At 40.8% G+C, this 22,313-nt stretch overlaps 3 protein-coding genes and 1 pseudogene across 6 annotated transcripts in view; all 4 read left to right on the forward strand.

Moving 5' to 3' along the window:
• LOC148356417 (nectin-4-like) overlaps positions 1-4,325 on the forward strand; it is a 23,652-nt gene extending 19,327 nt beyond the window's left edge. For all 4 annotated transcript variants that reach the window (XM_088346732.1, XM_088346734.1, XM_088346731.1 and 1 more), the window contains one exon: positions 2,536-4,325. In XM_088346732.1, coding sequence (XP_088202858.1) covers positions 2,536-2,859 — 324 coding nt within the window. In that variant the 3' untranslated portion in view covers positions 2,860-4,325. The remainder of the gene's footprint in view (positions 1-2,535) is intronic.
• A 35-nt stretch (positions 4,326-4,360) lies between these two features.
• otub1b (OTU deubiquitinase, ubiquitin aldehyde binding 1b) lies at positions 4,361-13,866 on the forward strand. The gene is made up of 7 exons (XM_088346736.1): positions 4,361-4,483; positions 5,485-5,546; positions 5,610-5,708; positions 5,774-5,892; positions 8,272-8,356; positions 8,425-8,619; positions 13,382-13,866. Exons 1-7 carry the CDS (start codon positions 4,441-4,443, stop codon positions 13,577-13,579), a joined length of 801 nt encoding a protein of 266 aa, XP_088202862.1. The 5' UTR covers positions 4,361-4,440; the 3' UTR covers positions 13,580-13,866.
• Positions 9,807-9,939, forward strand: LOC148356419 (U2 spliceosomal RNA; annotated as a pseudogene).
• Positions 13,867-15,360: 1,494 nt separating the features above from the next.
• Positions 15,361-20,997, forward strand: cskmt (citrate synthase lysine methyltransferase). The gene is made up of 2 exons (XM_088347561.1): positions 15,361-15,511; positions 18,877-20,997. Exons 1-2 carry the CDS (start codon positions 15,433-15,435, stop codon positions 19,542-19,544), a joined length of 747 nt encoding a protein of 248 aa, XP_088203687.1. The 5' UTR covers positions 15,361-15,432; the 3' UTR covers positions 19,545-20,997.
• Positions 20,998-22,313: the final 1,316 nt, after the last annotated feature.

Raw genomic sequence — 22,313 nt, forward strand, 5'->3', positions numbered from 1 at the left:
GGGATGTCACCTAAATTAATAGGTGCTTTTAATAAGTTTTTCCCCCTTTTTTTACAAACAATTGACCAATCTTGAGGGTGAAATATCAAATTTTGGTTGAATAAAAAATACATTTTTCATGTATAGTTGAGGGCGGCGCAGTGGTTAGCGCTTGTGCGGCACAGTTCTGAGGTCATGAGATCGAACCCACTGTGTGGAGTTTGCATGTTCTCCCCGTGCTTGCGTGGGTTTCCTCCGTGCACTCCGGTTTCCTCCCGCATCCCAAAAATATGCATGTCAGGTTGATTGGCCGGTCCAAATTGTCCCTAGGTGTGAATGAGTGAGTGAGTTGTCCGTCTCTGTGTGCCCTGCGATTGGCTGGCAACCAGTTCGGGGTGTCCTCATGCCCACTGCCCGAAGATAGCTGGGATGGGCTCCAGCACCCCCGCAACCCAACTGAGGATAATCGGTACAGATAATGGATGGATGGATGTATAGTTGAAGGTTTGGGTCCCACGTCGGCTGAGTGGTGAGTGTGTCTGTGCAACAGTTCTGAGATTATGGGTTCAAATCCAGCTACATGCCACCTAGTGGCAGAATGTTTGCAGTAAGCATGCTCTTTCTGTGCGTGTGTGGGTTTTCCTCCGGGCACGTGAGTTTCCTCCTTGCATTTCAAAAATTGACAGGTTAATTGGTGACTCCAAATTGTCCCCCAGGTATGAGTAAGCATATGAATGGTTGTCTGTCTCTGTGTGCCCTTGGGGTTTTTATTACCGTATTTTCCGCACTATATGGCGCACCATGTTATAAGGCGCACCTTCAATGAATGATATATTTTAAAACTTATGCCATACATAAGACGCACCCCATTATAAGGCGCTATAAGTGCATGCTGGTTTAAGATCAGGTAATTGTGCAATTTTGTAATTGTAATCCTGTGCAGTCCTTCGAGACATTTTTGGGATTAAGGGCTATTTACGGTAAATAAATGTGACGACTTGACTACAGTAGAGAATGTAGTTACTTTATGCAACCTCTAGATGTTGCCACGCTCAAGGGAATGTCAACAAAATATTCAAAAAGGTCAAACTTTATTAACAAACAAGCTTTCCACAACTCCATTCACTCCCAAAATAAATAAACAGCCGTTTTATTATTTTCTCTGAGGTAAAGCATTTTCGTGACACATCTTTGAACAACATCGACATATCATTTTATTTTTTGTCCATTTAGTCAACACGCAAAGAAAAAAACGTCTGATACTGTTATTTTAAATGAAACGTTAGTGCAATCGCAATAAAGTGACACTCGTAATGTGCAAAAACAACGAGTGCAAAGCAATAACATAATAACTGTAAAATGTAAAACGTAAACACACAAAAGAAAAACAAAGATCACTCTATAAGCTCCTCATCGACGAATCCCTCGAATTCTTCTTCTGCTGTGTTCGAATTGACCATATCTCAGTGAATGGGCCATCCAACACGTCCGGTGTTTTTGTGCCAGCGCTGTTGCCTTCATACGTATAGTTATCGTACTGACACTTCTGCTTGCCGCTCTTTGTTGAACAACCCACTGTTCAAGTGTCTCCTCTAACTCTGGCCATCTTGCTTTATTGCCACGGAAACTTTGTTGAGTTTTCCTTACTTGGCGGAGCTTATCTTCATCCTTTCTCCACTTCCGTACCATCGATTCATTTAAGTTTAACTCTCTCGCTGCCGCTCTATTGCCGTGTTGTGCTGCGTGACTGATCGCTTTGAGTTTAAACTCGGCGTTGTACGCGTGTCTCTTAACAGGAGCCATTTTCTTATACAAATGCACGTATGAAAGAGAATCTCTCTCTCTCTCTCTCTCAAACGTGACATTCTGAATAATTCTGCGTTTGTTTAAGGTAAATTGTGCTTTACATCTTCACCAGTCATAACCCTGGATTCAGACAAATACTGTATTTGTTGAATATGAATTAAGCAGTTTAATGGGGTAGCCATTTTGCCACTTAGTAAACAAATACAACACGAGCCCCGGCAACTACCAATCGTTTAATATTTCCCAGTATGCACAGCGCGAAAAATGGAGTCGGCGGCTGTTTCTCGTAGTTGCGAGATCTTGCGAATTTAATATTGAGCCATATATAAGGCGCACTGTGTTATAAGGCGCATGGTCAGCTTTTGAAAAAAAACAAGACTTTTAGGTGCGCCTTATAGTGCGGAAAATACGGTATATAAATTTGAAATTATTTTTATGTTTTATAACTTGAAGATATTATCTAATTCTATTAACACAAAGTCTTGTCAAGATTAATCAAATAATAAATACATTTTCAGTTGCAGTTTAAGAATCAGTAAACATAAATTGAGTCATGGTTGGGTGGTCCATTGGGGAACAACATTTTTTGTTGTCTTTATTATATTTTTCTTTCAAATGAACCAACAAAACGATATTTATTTTAAATAAAAGAGTATTTAAAACACAAAAAACACAAATAAAAGGTGTTCCATTTGATCTGCTGACCTCTGCATAAACCGTAAGATATTCTCATGTACTTGTGCCTTGCAGCAACTACCCCAGACAATATTGCCGGTAAAGCCTATTTCACAACTGAGTGAGGAATGGTCGAGGCAGGACAGCTCCATCAGTTCTCTCCGCCAGCCCTCCCCAGACTGCAGCAATCCTTCCGATACCAACTGCTATGACCAGGTGGACGAAGGACTCGGGGAACATCCGGATAACCCGGGAATCCAAAACAGTCACTCCCAGTTGTCTGAGCCAATTGGTCTGGGCGACCACTTGACAAATGGCAAGAAGGGCTTCAAACTGGACACAAGCCAAATGGTGGTTAGCCCTCATGCCTCTCTGGTGCACAGGGCCCAGATTGTGTAGCAGAACGTCATGAAAAGACAAGTTTTCTTGGAAAGTGTTTATAAGGACAAGAAAACACCAAACCTGTGCTTGAATTCAGGGGACATTTTGATTTCAGGATTGTTTTGGGTGTGCTCCTCCTGTAAAAAAAACAACAACCTCTGAATATGGCAAGTATGAAGTATTCTTATTATAGCACTCATAATTCAGTTCACAAAACATAGGATTTCCCCCTAAACGTTAAAGGGTCAGTGTGTTGGATTTAGCACATCTCAGTTTTGAAAAAACATAATGCTTTACAAAAGAAAATACTGTATTGATTTAAATAATAAGTAAAAATACATTAGCTTTTATATAAACGTGCATTTTAAGAAATACTACCATGTCAAGAAATTTGCCTTTATATCACATTACATGAGCCTCATCTACAGAGAGATGTTTGCAGTCTTGCTCCTATATGTACCCAAAACCTCAAATAGGCTAAGCAAAAAAAAATGATCAGTAAAATATTGCCTTTTGGTCACTTTGAGTCTTAGTAGTTTGTATGCTTCCTTGAGTTTTTAGCACTTGTTTGAGGTTGCACTACACCAGGGGTTTTGAAGCTGAAAGCTACTTTTTTGTTACTAATTAGCGTGAAGGGCTACGAGTTTTTCTAAAACAGCACCTATCTTTTTACTATGGTGAAGAAAATAAGTATTTGAACATCCTGCTATTTTGCTATTTCTGCCACTTAGACATCAAAGAGGGGTCTGAAATTGTCATCATAGGTACATGTCCAATGTGAGAGGGATAAACTAAAAAGAAAAACCCTGAAATCAAAATGCACGATTTATTAACACTTTATATTTTCTTCACAGTATGTTATTACAATGATTTCATTATGTTATTACCTACCACAAGGTAATTGTTAGAAATGGGGTTAAAATAAGCTCTGTGAACCACAAAAACATTGTTTTTAACAGCACCGATCATGTCAAGGATTTAACATGCGAGTAAGAAATCAAATTTCCTCGAAAATCACGTGAACCATCACTGGTGGTGAGCTATTTTCTGAACTGGTCTGCGGGCACCATGTTGGAGACCCCTGCACTACACTATACAGTAACATCTAATGGTCAAATAATACACACTGTCCCTTTAAGAAAAGATTGTAATACCATTTAAATTATTTGGGTTTTTTTGATATGGCACTTCTATTGATGCTTATTTTGTTACAAAATGTGGCTTTACAGAAAGTCCAATTATAGCTGAGAGGATGTTTTATACTTAAATTCAAGTTCTATAATCGAATGGTTTAGTCACACTACAAATGCATTCAAGTGTTTTGCAGTTAGAGGTTACAAATAAATGTTCAGTAAGCACATTTAACACGTTTTGGGTGATTGTTTAACGCCCATTTGAAACCTTGATAAGTCTTTATTTTTGCTCCTGTAAATTTGTACATTTTATGTGATGACATGATGTAATATTAAAAGATTTGTACGGTACGTTTTGTCTACTGTTTATGACTTTTTGGTAGCACGCGCGTCACTGTTTTGTACGTTTGTCAATAAGCAATAAAGTTATGTGACAAAAAACAGGAAACAGATCTGGACTGCTAAAATGGCGGAGGAGCAACGCGAAGCATCACAGGGGGAGATGGAGGGTGAGAAAAAAAAACAAAGTGCCAGCCCACCAATGCATCACGAAACGAGTCAGTTCGGTTCTGAAGCTTTAAGCCACTTCGAACTTGAGCAGTTCTGTTCGGCCCGGTGTCATTCGGAGGGACGAAGCGGTTGACACGCAGCGGCCAAATAAAGAGGGCATAGCTTGTTGGCTAATGCTAACATTGGTGCACAAAGAAATCCCTTGTTTGGCTATTAATCACGCGACTTGCAGACGAAGTGTATTTTAGGCATAAAATTGTTGTAAAGGCGATATGATAACTGATAGACAAGAAGTAGGAAGCGAGGTGTTTTGTATTTTTACATGGTGACGTTATGGTTAACCTTTTACGTCACGTCATTCTCAATACAGGGTTTGAACGGGTGCTTGAAAGCTTTGGAAATGCTGGAATTTTAATAGGTTTTCAAGGATTGATAAGTACTTGAATATTTTTTTGAACTGCCTGTAAATGCTTGTAATTGTTGACATGTTTCTCAAGAAGTCTGCTTAACAATGATGCCAACACTGCTCTCTGGTGCCTTCGCTCTGTTGCTGCATATCTTCTCTCGTGATTAACGGCAGTTGACATTAGTTTGTATGGCATTGCCTTATGAAGCGTCATCACTCTATAGGAAAGGTGCAAGAAATATGCATGAGTGCAAGTATTGTTATCATGATCAATTATGGACATTTATTATAGGCCAATGCAAAACATTTAGGTAGGGTTTCCCGGAGGTAAGTTGGAATGGGAAGAACTTCCTACTGTTTACCCAACACTTAAATAGGGAGATATTATAAATATTTGTGATTAACTCAAGATCCAAAAATGTCTTGATAAATGCACACTCACAATTAAAATTGCTTATGGAAATTGCGGATATATTTTGGCTCTGGATATATTCTTTTAATAGTACTGGAGAAATTGGACAATTGGCTTTGAAAGTTCTTTAAAAGTGCTTAAATGTGGCCATGAAAAAGGTTTAAATCTGCTGTCATTATTAGGAGAGAACTGCCTGGCTTATGATGAGGCCATAATTGCACAGCAGGACAGAATTCAACAAGAGGTGAGATTCCTTTTTCCCTTTAAAACTGCGTTTTGAATTTAAATATTGTTATTTCATTTTTAGATCGCCAACAGTAACCCTTTAGTATCGGAAAGAAAGGAGCTGTCAGTGCTGCAGACCGAATACTCTGAAGAAGACATAGTTTACCAGCTCAAGATCAAAGTCTGTGAAACATCGATTTGATATGCTTTACATCCATGACAGAGTTTTTTTCTGCTTTGTCTTAGGACTTGTACAAAAAATATTCATACATCCGCAAGACAAGACCAGATGGAAACTGTTTCTACAGAGCGTTCGGCTTTGCGCATCTCGAGTCTCTACTAGACGACAGCAAAGAACTACAAAGGTGAGAGAGATCTTAACTCATTCTAGACCAGGTGTGTCCTGATCCGGCCCGCGGTCCGGATCAGGCCCACTAAGGGATTGAATCCAGCCCGCGAGACAATGCTCAGAGAAGCGCAAAAGAAAAATGAGCTGCAAGTTGAAATATTTTCACTTGATGTTGCCTAAGCCAGGTGCCTCTCACAAAGATGCTGTATTTGTATTTCTTTCTCGCTCTCTATCTCTCCCTTTCCCCCCTTTTTTCTCACACTCTCTGTGTTTCTTTTTGTTTTTTGTTTCTCTTTCACTTTCTCTCTCTGTGTCTTTTTACCTTCTTTTGCTCTCTTCATTTTTCTTTTGCTCTCTCTTTTCTCTTTCTCTTACTCTCTCTCTTGCTTTTTCGTTCTCTCTTTCCCCCCTTCTCCCTTTCTCTCCTCCTATTTTCTCTTTCTCTTTGGATTTCTTTCTTTCCCCCTCCCTCACTATTTCTCTCTCTTTTGTTTCTCACGTTCTTTCTCTTTTCTCTCTCTCAATCTCTCTGTCTCCTTCTCTCTCTTTCTCTCTCTCTCTTATTTTTCTCTCTCTCTCTTTCTCTCCCTCTCTTTCTCTTATTTCTTTCTGTCGTCTTATTCTTTCTCTCTAATCTACTAGTCCGGCCCCCGAGAGAATGTTTGTTCTATCGTGCGCCCCTCGAGTTAAAATGAGTTTGAGGCCCCGTTTCTAGACAGACGTTTTTTTCCATTTGGGGGAGCTGGTGCCAGCCAATTTTATGCAATTTTGACTCATTTCTGAAGGCCTAGAGAAAAATTTAGTTTTGTAGCCATATAGGCATATACAACCTCATCTTTCTTAGCTTCTACTATTGTTTAGTAAACAATAGTTGAACATTGATAAGCGTCTTGAAAATACTCGATTTCAAGAAAACGTCTGAGAAAAATGGCTTTTTGTAAAAGGATGTATTTCAAACACAACTTTCACTTTTGTGATTTTCATCTTTGCATATGTGATACCTCCAATAACAAAACAACACTTTCCATTAACGCAATGGCACTTTGCTTTCAAAATAACATTTTATTGCAAGAACACTGAACTGATGCATGAACGATGCATAAACGTTGCAAAAACTGTTCAGCACCTGATGTCTCTAGTTAATTGATCATGCGATTTCAGTCACCATGGCAACTGCTTTCCTGTGGACATGCACGGAACGTCTACCCTCTGATCAGACCATGACTGTGGGACTTAGTAGGGCTGCACGATTTTTGGGGGGGTAACTATTTTCATGCGATTTTCGCTTTTTAAAGAAAAGTTCAAGTTCTGTGCTAGTTTTGTTTTTTTGTGAGCACTTAACTGTTATCCTCGAGTCAAAATGACATGCCCCCGTGTTGTTAAAAAAACAGAAAATCCCCATGATTACTATTTTATTTAACTCTAAATGTGCTTTTTCTTTTTTTGGGGGGTTTTGTTTTCTTGTAAAGATAAAAACCCTGTTAAAGAGTTAACTGAACATTTGTCTATGCCTCGCGACTCCCACCACATTGCTTCACTACGCCTACTCGCCATTTTGTGTTATTGTTACACACAGTGTTATTGTTACTGTACAGTGACTTGTTTACCTGACTGCCCATTTTGCACATCTGGTTAGCTGCTACTCTTGCACTCTTTGCACTAATGTATAATACTATACATAGCCATAATTATTTAGTATATCATTAGTACTTCAATAGTCTAACTCAATACAACATTTTATTTATATCTGTACATTTAAGGAAACTGTGCGGGCCAGATGTATAGACATTTCGTTCTGTATACTCGTGTACTAGAATGACAATAAAGTATATCTGAATCTGAATCATATGGGGCCACCTACACCCTTTCATTCACTGAATACAGAAGGCAGGATAACGGGCTACCTCGATGTGTGGAAAAAGATCTGATCTAAGGCACACCTTTCATCTATTGGATTTTTTTTAATGCTGAAATCATTCCCAAAGGCTTGATACACACATATATATATATATAGAGAGAGAGAGAGAGAGAGAGAGAGAGAGAGAGAGAGAGAGAGAGAGAGAGAGAGAGAGAGAGAGAGAGAGAGAGAGAGAGAGAGAGAGAGAGAGAGAGAGAGAGAGAGAGAGAGAGAGAGAGAGAGATTTTTTTTTTTAATAAAACAAAATATTTATCTCATCTCATCTCATTAGCCGTACCGCTTATCCTCATTAGGGTCGCGGGGCAAAATATTTATACGTTTTGGAACTCAGGGACAATGCTTCTGAAAACAAATGTATACTTTATGACACATTCAATGAGTTAATAGAGAAAATATTTAAACTTCAACGTTGTAAGGACACAGCAAAACCTTTAATAATCACAACCAGGGCTCAGGCATCGTTTATTCTTTGTCCAGGTTCAAAGCAGTGGCGGCACAAAGCAAACTAGACCTGGTGAACGAGGGATTCACTGAGTTCACCATAGAGGACTTCCATCACACGGTGAGTTTGAGAACGCATTTGTCTCAGGTTCTAAACGTTCCCGCTCACGTTCCCGACTGTGCCCTTAGTTCATGGACCTGATCGAGTTGTGCGAGAAGCAGCCGTCCTTGAATGAGCTGCTGAGATCCTTCAACGATCAGAACGTTTCAGACTACGTGGTGGTGTATTTGAGGCTTCTCACGTCAGGCTACCTGCAGAGGGAGAACGGTTTCTTCCAGCACTTCATCGAAGGGGGACGCTCGGTCAAGGAATTTTGCCAACAGGTATATCTCAAACCTCGCCTTGAGGAAATGTGTCTTAAACCGATGGTTCTCAACTGGTCTGATTCAAGGACCAACTGTCCCACCCTAATTACAAGCCAGAACCCAAATCAAGAAAATCTTCCACCTCCCAAAAGTATTAAATGAAAGGATTATTCAGCTTAAACCAGATATAGAAGCAAATACTTAAAAAAGACAAGTATAACTAGAACTACTTCACATATCCTAGTTTCCATACTATGAGGCGCACCTGGAAACCCCAAATTGGCGAGAAGTTTGAAGATGCGCTTTATCTGCGGACAAAATTGAAAATGTGAAACCATATTTTTGCAATTATCACTCGATTAATGTTATCACTGACGGTAATTGCATAACAATGGTGGAAATGGGATTCAAACAGGATAGCAAAGGTAAGGGGCCGGTCACACAGACATTTGCGGCTGAATCACGGCCAGAAATTTCTGACTTTGAGGCGGACGCTATAGGACGCATTGAGATCGCCATTCAGACGAGTTACGGCAGTGCATAACACGAGGTCGGAAATTCGCGCGCGTGTGGCAGCGCGAGAAAATTTTGCGCTGTTCAATTCTTGAGAGCGCGTGGACTCAGCCTTTCACGAGTTTATCGAGCCTGGACCGCGGCCGTAAACTTCTGGCCGTGAAGCAGATGTCGTTGGGCGCTGATGGTCGTTTTGAGACCGCCATATAGACGAGATAGAGCAGTGCTTTACTCGCGGTCGGAAATTTTCACGTGGTTGGCCGCGTTCAAAACTTTTGAGCTGCTCAAAAGTTTGAGCACGTGTTAAACCGCGTGCCGCACACGTGGTCAACACGAGGTAATGACGCGGAACGACGTGCTCTGGCCGCGGCCAGGGCGTAGTTACACATGGGTAGGACGGGAAATTTCAGCGGGTAATCGTGGGCGGAGCATGGTAATAGCATGTTCTGCGCCTGTATCGCGGTGTTATTACGTGAAATTAGCGTGTTACGCGTGTGACAGTCAAACGCCTTTCTCCGCGTATATACAGCGCGATTTGCCGAGCACACCATTGTGCTCGTGACGTCAAGGGGGTGAACATGGATCACCGTCAGCGTAGTTTCTCTTCATTTCGAATAAATCTTTCGGTGCATTATCAATGGTCGTAGCAAGGCTTTGATGCTAGGTACTTAACTTGGCCTGTTGCTAGGTCCTTAGCTTGGCTTTTGGCCGTACCTCTTGCCATGATCTTTGATTTTTGCATTTTGGAGATGGAATAAGAGCTTGCTCTGTCCACTCCACGCATCGGTCCGGTATTGCAGTACCTCCGGGAACGGTGCATTCGCAATGATCGCAGCAAGGCTTTAGGGCTAGGACCTTAGCTTGGCCTTTTGGCTGAGAGTAAGTGTCCCGGCTCCTAAGCTTTGTAGCGTATTATGAACTGACCGATAACAGATAATGGATAATGAATAACGAAGATAGAACAATAACCCTTAAAAACCCCAAAACCCCTTTTGGCCGAGAGTAAGAGTCCCGGCTCCTAGGCTTTGTAACGTGAGATGAACTGATCGATAATAAATATTTAGAAAAATAGATAAAACAATTACCCTCAATAAACCCCTCCCCGTCAGCGTAGTGATCTCGTCTTAACCCATATTTATTTCTTGACATTTCTTTTCAAGATAATAAAATAAATATGATGCCATAGCTTGAAATCTTGATATTCACGGGACTGTGTCTAGAGCGTTTATGAATTCTACAGCCCGATAAATACATTCCTGCCGAGATTTGCATTTCCTCGCTTCTATTTATACCTCGTTTTATCTCACTTATAGGAAATGTAATGGCGAACACATAACCAAATTCACTTCGTCTTGCAATCGTTGGGAATGTAATACAACATAATCCATTCCGTCTTTATTTTTGTTGTGAACGTAATCGAACGGTAAATCCTTCCCCCCTCGCGTGAACGCGCATTCTGCTGCGCCTTCATCAGAAGCGATCGTATTCTATATTAAACGCTTATTAAAACAATAAAGCGAGCTAATTATAATAATTGGGAGATCCTAGTCTATATAACGCGTTTATTTAAACAATAAAGTGCGATCGTATTCTACAAAATGCGTTTGTTAATGCGGATGAAAAGGCCAAAAGCGATCGCAGCAGAATGCGCGTTCACGCGAGGGTGGGGGGGCGGGGGGGGGGTGTTGCGTAGGAGTCGGATTTGGGCACAACACCGGCTCGGGAGCTTTTATACCCGTGGTCCACACGAGAAAATGACGCAGAAATGACGCGATGAGGAAGCGGAACAGTCGCCGGCGTCTTTTTTCCGGCCATACCACAGACGAACGGCGGGTTTTCAAATTTTGCGCATTTTCCATCCCGGGCAACCACAGGCAAAAAAAAAAACGCAAAATTTTAGCCGTGATTCAGCCGCAAATGTCTGTGTGACCGGCCCCTAAGCGCACTGCATCCCAACCACCATGCTGCTTGGGACATAAATCATTTTTCACAGTTGCATATCTTTGGATGCAACAGGAATTGAACCTGGATTGCAGCGGGTGGAGCGCCAGATCCTGTCCACTAGAGCACTAGGTTGCGTGAAAAGGCGTTCATTCTTATCTGATTATCAATTACTATCTGTCACGATATCAGATGCGTTAGAGCAGGGGTCCTTAACCTTTTTCAAGCTGAGAGCTTCTTTTTGTTACTAATTAGCGCTAAGGCCACCCAGATTGATATGCATTTCTAACATGACAACTTGTGTTATTACTGGTGTAGGGAATAGCGTTGTTATAAATAATGCCGTTACGTAACAGCGATATTGTTTTCAGTAATGGGGTAATCAAAAATTTCCCTCTGTTACCGTGACAACTCACTTGCTCTTTCACACCAAGGTACAATTTGGATCGGCCAATTCTCCAAGTTGTTTACGTCACATTTATTCGAATGATGTCCCCATTCAAAAAAGCGTCTACCATGTATTTGGATAGCGATTTCAAATTTAGTATTAATGCGCCGAAAGAAAAGCCGATTTGCAAAAAATGTGAGCCTTATTATTAACAACCCTTGTGTCATTTGCGAACAAAAACGGGTCTTGGAAGTGAACGAAGGCAACAGGCTTCCCACCAATCAACAGCCTGTTCCCCCCGAGACGCTTTTTTTCTCTTGTGATTGGCCAATATACATTCATGGGTGGGTTCTGTGTTATTGACTTTGAGTCTGTTGAACATGAAAAAGGTTTCATTTGTTTTTCATTTGATATTTTTTATGGATTCATAAATATTTCAATTAAATTCCCTGTGTTAATCTGTTTGTATGAAAAAGCAAAGATGATTCCTTTTTTATCTTTTCTCTCTTTGTCCTTGTATTTTCTCTTGTTTTTTTTTACCCTATTTTTTCTTTATTTTTCCTCCTTTTTAAGCCATTCCATACATAATGTCACTTAATAATTGTTAATGTAAGGATTAAAGCAACAAAAACAACCTAAATGCAGTTTGGGACGTGACCACGGTGTTTCGTATTTGCTCAGAAAATGTCAAGTTCTTTGACATATAACAACTTCTTTTTAAAGTAACGAAAATTGTTACTTTCCCTGGTAACAAGTTACTTTTACTATAGAGTAATTTAACTCAGTTTTTTTTGAAGGGGTAAGTAACTATAACTAGTCACCTTTTTAAATTAATGTGCCCAACACTCGTTGTTACTATGTTATGACCTGGTAATTATGGAATTTGGGTTTAATAGACTCAGTCAACCCCCCAAAATAGATTTTACTAGAAAATGAAAATGACCCAGCACTGGTGAGCTATTTTTAGAACAGGTCCGCATGCACCTCGGCTGTCCTTAGGGGGCACCACGCCGGAGACTCCTGTGTTTGAGAAATGAGAAAACAGAAGGTATTGAAAAATCAGTATAACTTTGGTTCACTTTTTTCTCCGCTTGATTTAAGCAGTGTAAGTGACAAATGTTTTAAATGCGTGTAGTTGTGCGCTTATGTTTTTCAGAACTACCAAATTACTTCCCACAATGCCTTTCTCTTCTTGCAGTTCAGAATCTAGTGTTCTTTGTAAAGACTTTGAGTCGGTGATACAACACTGTATTTCATAGTTTTATGTATCACAAACTGGTTGAATGCCTGAAAAGACTCTCAGCCCAGCCCAATAATAACATCAAAAATTTAATAACGTGACTGCAAATAGTGCCATCATGAGATAAAACCCACTGTCTCTTTATGTGTCATCTGTGTCCCTAGTGGCCTAGCAGATAAAATCATGGGAGCCGACTCGAAAGTTGTGCACTATCTATGAAGTCACAATCACTCAGTCCCAGGGAGCATGGACTAAAAGCCAGGGACTCTGTGTATTGGCATGGTTTTGAACTGTGTACGTTATGCTGATGCAGAGAGCATAGCATACGCGATGATCGCAGCAAGGCTTTAGGGCTAGGACCTTAGCTTGGCCTTTTGGCTGAGAGTAAGTGTCCCGGCTTCTAGGCTTTGTAGCGTAGTATGAACTGACCGATAACCGATAATGGATAATGAATAACGAAGATAGAACAATACCCCTTAAAAATCCCCCCCCCCCTCGCCGTGATCTGGGTTCGATTTCCGTTTGTGATCAGTAATATATTCCGACTGATTCAATTCACAGTTCAGTACTTTTATGTTTTTGCGCAACCCGACCGCTAGTTTTAATTCCAGGCGACCCACTTTTTGACCACGACCCACCAGTTGAGAAACACTGTCTTAAATAACGACGCCTTGTAACCCCTCGTTTTCCTTCCGTAGGAGGTGGAGCCAATGTCGAAAGAAAGCGATCACATTCACATCATCGCCTTAGCTCAAGCCCTGAACTTATCCATCCTCGTAGAGTACATGGACAGAGGTGAGGGCGGGACTGTCAATCATCACGTCTTCCCAGAAGGTGGCGACCCGCGCATCTTCCTCCTCTATAGACCGGGACATTACGACATTCTCTATAAATAGGGACGACCCCCCCACCCCCAACGATACCCTCCACCTGCAGGCACGCGGACGAAGCGTGAGATAAAACTCATGCGTCTTTAACAAAAACTACAATTCATGGTCACCCCCGCCCCAGTTATCAGCAATTATTGCAAAAAACATGTTTGAGGATATAGAAATGACTCCAGGCATTTAGAATTGTACAGGTTTCTTTTGTGGTTGTAAATGTTATCTACTTGCTATGTTGGATTCTTTTCCTTTGTTACACTGCGTTTCATTTGAAATTTATTAAAGGGATTTACATGTTATTTTTTTCGGTGTTGTCATGTGGGTTTTAAGGATGCTTTTCTTGGAACTTTTCTATTCGCTGACACCATCTTCTGGCTTGTATCAGCAACACAGCCTCTGTCGAGCTCCTTATTGTGCATGTAAATACATGCATGATTTTAGTCGCGCTCGAATAAACGCTTCTTTTTTCGTGGTTTGAGTTAGCATTTTGAAACAGGCCTTTTTTTACTTGTGCCATTTTTATGCAACATCTGGGTTTGGGAACCTTTGTGTGTCATTTCAATTTTTTTTTTCTTTTAACCACTCAAAATGTTCAGGTGGACCTAGATATATGCTTTTTTTATGCCATCTGTAGTTTTCCCCCTCAATGTTTTGTCTTTCCTTTATATAAAGGCTCTATTGACTCACACATGAATGAGTTTAATGCTACCCTGGCTAGTGTGCTGGATTCCGTAGCGCCCTTTAGTTTTAAATCAGGACCTAAAAGACGCAGGCCTTGGTTTACTGATGAAACTAGATGGCTTAAACAAGACTGCAGGAAATCTGAAAGAAAACTGCGCGCTACCAAGCTTGAGGTTTTCCGTCAAACCTGGTGTGACAGCTTGTAAAGTATAAAGCAGCCCTTGCCTCTGCAAATCCAGCCTATTTTTCGAAGGTGATTGCGGCACAAAAGAATAACCCCCAAATCCTTTTTGACACTGTAGAATTGCTAACAAGGCAACAGATTATTCCATATAGTTCTACCCATTCAGCCCATGACTTTATGGTCTTCTTTTATCAGGGTTGGGTAGGGTTACTTTAACTGGATTACTTTCAATTACTTTTGGATTACTCCAATACCAAATATGCTAATAAAAGACAAAAGAAACTAAATATGAATAAAATTACTACATTTTGTGCAGGCTTGGGGAGTAACGGAACACATGGAACGGCAAAAATGATGTTGGCAAGCTGTTTTGATTGATTTTCATTTTGTTTCTGTCGCATTTTATGTTAGTTTTGCTGGAGATCAAAGCCAGGAGAGAAAGCTTACCACGTGTCTTTAATAAGAAGATTCAACGCATGCGGAAAAGAGATTTCTAAAGACCATCTAAATACTTCACATATTAAAGGTCTGAAAATCATAGATGCGCGACATGGTGGCATATCCATAACCTATATTTTACGTTGACAATATATGTGTATTATTTGCTCTTTAGAACAGGGGATGGTGTCATAATAGTCTGTAGTTTGCAAGTATTTGATCTGTGCAGCCCTTTGAGACTCTTTGTGATTAAGGGCTATACAAATAAACATGACTTGACTTGTCTTTAATCATAACTCATTAAAATCACGACAAGACAAAATATGTGAAAATAAACCCAAGGGTTAAACGATGATGTGCCCAACCTGCTCATACATCGTCACAAAGGTCAATTTCGTCCCAATAAATGCGACAAAGATCGTCTATTTCGTGCCCCAACTAAAAATGAAGCGCCGACCGGTTGCCCAAAACAAAAATGGCAGATTTTGTAGTCCGTCGAGGTTTTAAGTCCGAGTAAGCCCCTCGCGTTGCACCAGCTTTGAAGCTCAGGCTGCTAGCAGCAATGGCTCCATTCTCAAAGTCAATTTTGGCAAGTTCCAGGATATTTTCAGCGTGTATAAGACTTCACTCTTCTTTTACATGTATGTACGCCGTATTGGATTAATTTGTTAAGTTGTTCTATGGATTTCGGTGTTGTTACGACACTTTGTGCTATCCTACGTTTACTAGCTAGCAGTTGAGGATAGTTTTCAATTTCGGTTTTATGCTGCATTTAAAAGCAGATGAAAATTGGAATTATACCCTTCGTTTTTTCTTGCTGTTCCCGACCTAAAAAAATTCGAAGCAAATTTACGTAAACTATGGAAATTGTTTAATCCGATAGATGGTGTATAGTTCTGGTCGATGCTGTCAGCACCAAATCTGTTGTGAAATATCTTATTTTAAATAACCTTTTGATAAAATTATAAAGAAGGTTTTAACCTTAAAGACTTGTCATTCACCTTCTCTCCCGCTCGTTTGAGTGTAAAGTCATAAAATTCCGAATTCCAACAAATGCAGCATTAATCGATACACTATCGCTCCTGTGTTGTTTCCTTCTTCTGTTAAACAAATTTAATGAAATATATTCTTTTGTATTCAAAATTATTTTCAAACAAAATTACCAAATTTTTGGGTTGTTCAGAGAAACTGACATCGTATTTTTCTTTTTAAATCAACTTGAGTTATTATTTTGAATAAAATTTCCCATTTTTGTTGTAGTTACTACCATTAAAACAATTTATTTTCAATGCAAAACAACATGAATCCACTCTGTTTAAAAGGTAAAAATATATCAATTTTCCTGATATACATTGGCCTGGAGAGAGATGGGCGCCCCCAGGCTGCACTTGCCCAAGACACAACACAGGAAATGGTGCCAACCAACGAACCGACCAAATACAACATACAGTATTTCTATTTAAAAGGACACTTTGCAACAATTGACCACTAGATGTCGCTGTATTGTGTAGTCAAGTGCAACCAAACATGAGTGATGCAAAACACAAGGAAGAATACAATCTACTGAGACGGCATCATTTTCCTTCTTGTTTTTTCTGCTCAGCCAAGGTTTTTGGGGGTAGCTGTAGCATCAAGACGGCGGAACATCATGTCGGCTCTCTGTGAGCCTCATGCTATATAATTTTTAAATCAATGAGTATTTAGAAAAATGAACGTTTTTGTGATAGTTCATGTATTTTTACCTTATATTCAAATTGATATATTTTTTTCTCATTATTGTTTTTACTACTCACAGATCCCTTAACCACATGTGTCATAAGGGCACCACTTCCTGTGGTGTGTCTTGGGAAAATAGAGCCTGGCAGCGCTCGTCCCTCTTCAAGTGATATTTTTGGGGGGAGGGTAGGAGTTTGCTCCGCCACAGCACTATTTTCCATGGGTACCAGTAGCTGGCGAAGCCACCTGATCAGACTCAGATATTGTCAAGATACAGAACAGGATCAGGACCCAAACGCGTGACGTTCTCAGACAAGGCTTTTATTTTACGGGAAATGGGGTGTCATGCACGTTAGGCAGCGGTCTGGTGTGGAAAGACAAGAAACCTGAGACCGATTCCAATTGCCCGAGTTGATATCGGGCAGATAATAAATCCGGATATCGAAAATAAACAGGACAAACTAGACGGGAATGAAAACTGGAGAAAATAATAAACAGGACAAAAATAGATGGAAACTAAACTGAAAACCGATATTAAACAGGACAAAATAAACGGGAACAATACCGTACAGGAAATACCAACAGGGACAGGACCGAGTCGAAACCCACGTCTTGCGGGGCAGAAGTTTGTTGACGGGCTGACAAAGTAAGAGAGAGCGCACTGAGCTTAAAAAGACGGAAAGCCAATCTGTTAATGAGCCGCAGCTGGCGCCACATGGGCGGGGCCAATTGGGCGCCATGGCAACTGTGACAGATACAGCACTTTCATCATCTGGTCGCTGTTGTTTTCCAGTGTATGGCGTCAACCCGCTCTTCTGAGATAAACCAGACCTTGGCAATGACTGGGAACGGCGTTTGTGTGATAATACTGATACTAGATCCTATATCACTGGGAGGAAACAATTTTGTTCCGAAATTTTGATTATCACTTACAATAGGCATTTCATCTTTTGTGCAGTGTCTGAAATAACATTTGCCCGGACGCCTGGGGCGTGCATATTTTACGTCGGGCGTACAACTTACACAACTTCTCCCCATGGGTGGCCGACAACCTCATCTCATCTCATCTCATTAGCTGTACCGCGTATCCTTATTAGGGTCGCGGGGGGGCTGGTGCCCATCTCCGGGCAGTGGGCAGGGGACACCCTGAACTGGTTGCCAGCCAATCACAGGGCACACGTGGACAGACAACTCACTCGCTCAGTCACACCTAGAGACAATTTGAACCAGCCAATTCACCTGAAATGGATGTCTTTGGAATGTGGGAGGAAACCGGAGTGCCCGGAGGAAACCCACGCAAGCACGGGGAGAACATGCAAAATCCGCACAGGAAGTCCGGTAGCTGGATTTGAACCCACGCAGGAGGTTCCCACGACCTCAGAACTGTGCCGCACACGCGCTAACCACTGCGCCGCCGTGCTGCCGGCCGACCAACCTTTTCAAGGAAAAAAAAAGAAGCAAAATATGTTTTTTCAAATCAAACGTTTGCTTAATTCTGGTTTCAAAATCGTCGTTCGGTTTGGGAATTTTGGTTCGTTTGGCAATTTGCATACTCAGCAGCCAATCGGAAGCCTCCATTGAATAACATCGTGCTTCCAGACTTTCCCAGTGTTTCTAGGTCATGCATTTGCATATCATTTTCCAAAGTAGATGCACAGAGAACACATGAAAAGTGGATAAGTGGTTAGAAATCGAGCCAAAACCTCAGCCCCAATTTAAAGATTCAAAAGAAGCTAACAAAATTTATGACGCTATAAAACGTAAACGTACATGAAAAACAACCGTGGAAAGAGGAGTTCACGTGGCTTGTAGTAGACAACGCAACGCAAACATTGCATGAATGAAGCTGAGTAAATACAGGTACATACTGATGGCAGATGGAAAACAGCCATGTCATATACATGCAATGAATATTATAAGTAGATTTATAATATTTAATTTTATAGTGTTGTTCTGTTATATATTCTGATTATCAATCCTTAATACTTTGCAACAATTGTTTTTCTTTTGCGATTCGTCGTCTTATTGGGTTTCAAGTTGTGAAAAATGGGGCAGGGAACGTGATGGCTGGTGTCAGGTAACTGTCACGATTTTCAGACACTGTTTTGTGGCTTTCATACTTTCATAAACTTTGTGGTAATGAGATTACATCTTTTGCTAGGAGGTGCTGAATAATACATAATGTCTCTTTAGAGTCCGAATGATTTTGGGTATGTCTTTTTTTCATATGTTACTGCGCTGCAAAGGCTAACCTATCTGTCTTTGACCTTATGTCCATGCGTCTGTCTAGCTGAAATGATCGAAAACATGGACAAAAAAGGCACCTGGGACCGTTTCTACACCCAAAGCAGTAACAAGAAGTTCAAGAACTTTGAATGGTTCTTTGGATTTAAAGCCGTGCAAAACGTCATCATGCCTGTGTTACAGAAGAAGGCAAGTTCTGAAGCCCGGCTTGAAGTCCTGGACATGGGCTGCGGAACTTCTGCTTTAGGGCCGTCTGTTTACCAAAACTGTCCTGTTCCGGTGCGGGTCACGTGCGGGGACATTTCAGCAGTTGCCGTAAAACTCATGCGGGACCACGTGCGGGCTGGAACCGTCCGACCTGGGAACGGTTCCTCCCAGCTTGTGTTTTTGGAACTGGACTGTATGCAGCTGCACAAATATTTTGCTCCCAGCAGCGTGGACCTCATTGTGGATAAAGGCACCACGGACGCCCTGTTGAAGTCTAAGGAAGGGAAGAGGAGTGCCGGGATGGTGCTGAAACAGTGTTTGGCCGCACTGCACCCTTCAGGGTCCCTGCTCCAGTTCTCGGATGAGGATCCGGATGCTAGAATGCCGTGGCTGGAGACGGAATTATCGGGTGCTCGTGTGGCTGTACATGAAGTTGGTGAATTGAGGGGAGTGTCTTACTACTGCTATCATGTGAGCCCACATCTAGAACTAACTAAGCCCGTTTAGCGGAATATTTTTTGATAGAAACGGATTGTTTTGACATTCTTTTATTCCTGGGGTCTCAAATTCATTTTCAAACAGGGGCCACATGGTATGAATTGGACGGCCCTAATCCGGGGTGGTAATTGGTACGTTGTAGTAACCAATGTTCCCTCAAATCGCGCACTGCCTGCACATTCTCAGCGCACAAGAAAATCTATCCAGCGCAATGTTCCATCCAAACTGCGTGTGCGCGCAATTGCGCACCGCCCAGAGCTTTTCTGCGCACAAGAAAATCTAGCCATCTCACAAAAATCAGGGCTCGAAATTGCTAATTAAGAAGCGAATTAAGTCGAAGTTACAATGCATGAAGGTAAAAATACACGGGTTCCCCTCACGTTGTGTTCTAAATGCGGTATTTTGAAGTCAAGGTCGAAGTAGAACGAAGTTGAGTAAAGTCAGTAGAGTTTTTCGAGAACCGGCTTCTTCGGCTCGGCTCAATAAAAGGAACTCTCGGGTCCTAAACAGCTCTTCGGGTTGTTTTTGCTTCTTTCATCCCTATATGACCGAATATTATGTAAAATTATGCACAAAATGACTTAAAAGAAGGGGGAATAGAACAAAAAAGAAAAAAATACCAAAATGAAAAAGTAGTGAGAAGCTGAGAAAGAAAGAAACAAAATGAAGAGAAAAAGGAGGAAAAAATCAGAAAAAAGCCAGAAAAAAGAAAAGGAAACCAAGTAAAAAATAGAGAACAAAAAAAAGTAACATCTAGGAAAAAATAAACACAATGAGATTTTTTTAAAGGAATTTAAAAAATTGAAAAATATGGAAAAAGAAGAAAAAGTTTGTTTTGCATTTAAATAATTACCAATTATACCAAGTCAATCTTGTTGCCAACATTGTACTTCCACTAAAAAATGTTGTGTACAGTTGTTTATCGTACTGACTTAGTTGCCACACTTGGGATTGCTGTTGCTCACTGTTGTTTCAAGCGTTGCTCGCCGACTTTGTGTGAACGCTCAGACCCGTGGAAAATTAGAGGGAACATTGGTAGTAACCATTTATGGGATTCTTTAAAAAGTCCAAGAAATCGACCAACTGCAGCTATCAATTTCTAACTTATTATTAGAGCAAATAATACATTTTAAAAAACAGTTTCAGGGTATAAAAATGTCAGCTGCTTTATGATCTTTACCAGCTCAGTAGCCTAGATGGTAAGGCGCCCGCTTTGAGACTGGGAGGTCGGTGGTTCGCGCCCCGGCCGAGTCATTCCTAAGACTTAAAAAGTGGTCGGCGACGCCCTCTGTCGGCTGCGGCTGCATCGGCTCGCTACAACGGGTCAGGTGCAATCGACATTTCGTTCTGTGTACATTGTTACACAGAATGACAATACAAGGAAATTATTATTATTATATTATTATTAATTTACTAGGTGAATAAAAGCACCATTTTGAAATTAAAAAAAAAAAAATTAAACAAGCGTATCGTTTATAGCAGGGGTGTTAAACTCATTTTAGCTCGAGGGCCATGTGGGAGAAAAAACTTATCACGGGTGCCGGACGAAAAAATTAATGGTATCAAACTGTGCCTGGATCTTCCCTATATTAGAAATTATTATTGGCCAGCTCAAATTAGACGTCTTATTCTCAAGGTTTCTCCATTTTCCTCATGTTGAGGTTTTTGAGTTTTTCCTTGCCCTCATGTAGGTTTTAGATCAGGGGATTGTGTAATAATAGTCTGTAGTTTGCAATCATCTGTGGTCTGTGCAGCCCTTTGAGACTCCTTGTGATTAAGAGCGTCACAAATAAACATGACTTGACTTACTCTGTGGATTACTAGAGACAAAGATTCAATATGGGTGGACATGGAGTAGCGGTCTTTGTCAAGTTTAAAACTTGAGATTGTAGTAGAAAGAAGAAAAGAACACACTCTGAGTCGGAAACTTTTTGCTAGTCCCTTCCATCGGAGGTACGTGCTTCCAGAAATGGCTCAAAGAAGAACATTTATTGTAAAACATAAGAAAGAAACTACACATCTAATTGGATTATATGAACACAGAAAACGAATCGGTTTAGACAGGAATCACATATTTACATGCAGTGTATAATGTTGGTCGCTAGGTAGCGTGCGAGTATAATAAATGAACAATAAGGATGAACACAATGTCAATCTCTGTGAGAAGAAAAAGCAAGTTCTCGGCTTGGAATTTTGGAAGTGTCAAGGTTATCTTGATTTGCTAGCTAGCACTTGACTAAAGCTCTGCAAATGGATCTCAGTCATGATGGAATAGAGGTTAAGGAAAAATGGGAACTAGAAGCTAATGTAGTGATAAAAGAGGATGATTGGGAGAAAACTTTGAAAGAGGGACGCAAAATAACCAGCAGGGAGTTTGAATGGGAAGTAAAAATGGGATACCTCTATATACCCTTCAAAATATAAGAATGCATCCTATTTATGTTGGCGAAAATGTGGGAGCGTGGCGGATATCATGCATATTTTCTGGAATTTCCCTGTGAAAATACATTTCTGGAGAAGTATTCCGACAGAAATGATATTAATTATTGGTTGGGAATTGCAGTTGGACCCGGTGACCTATGTGTTAGGAATTTTGCTATAAGAGTTATTGACTGGTCAAGTCGAGTCAAGTCATGTTTTTCTGTATCGCCCTTAATCACAAGAAGTCTCAAAGGGCTGCACAGACCACAGATGAATGCAAACTACAGACTATTATTACACAATCCCCTGATCTAAAACCTACATGAGTGCAAGGAAAACCTCAAAAACCTCAACATG

Source organism: Urocampus carinirostris, chromosome 11 (genome assembly GCF_059441175.1).
Source record: "Urocampus carinirostris isolate Australia breed hairy pipefish chromosome 11, RoL_Ucar_1.0, whole genome shotgun sequence".
NCBI classification, from domain to species: Eukaryota; Metazoa; Chordata; class Actinopteri; order Syngnathiformes; family Syngnathidae; genus Urocampus; species Urocampus carinirostris.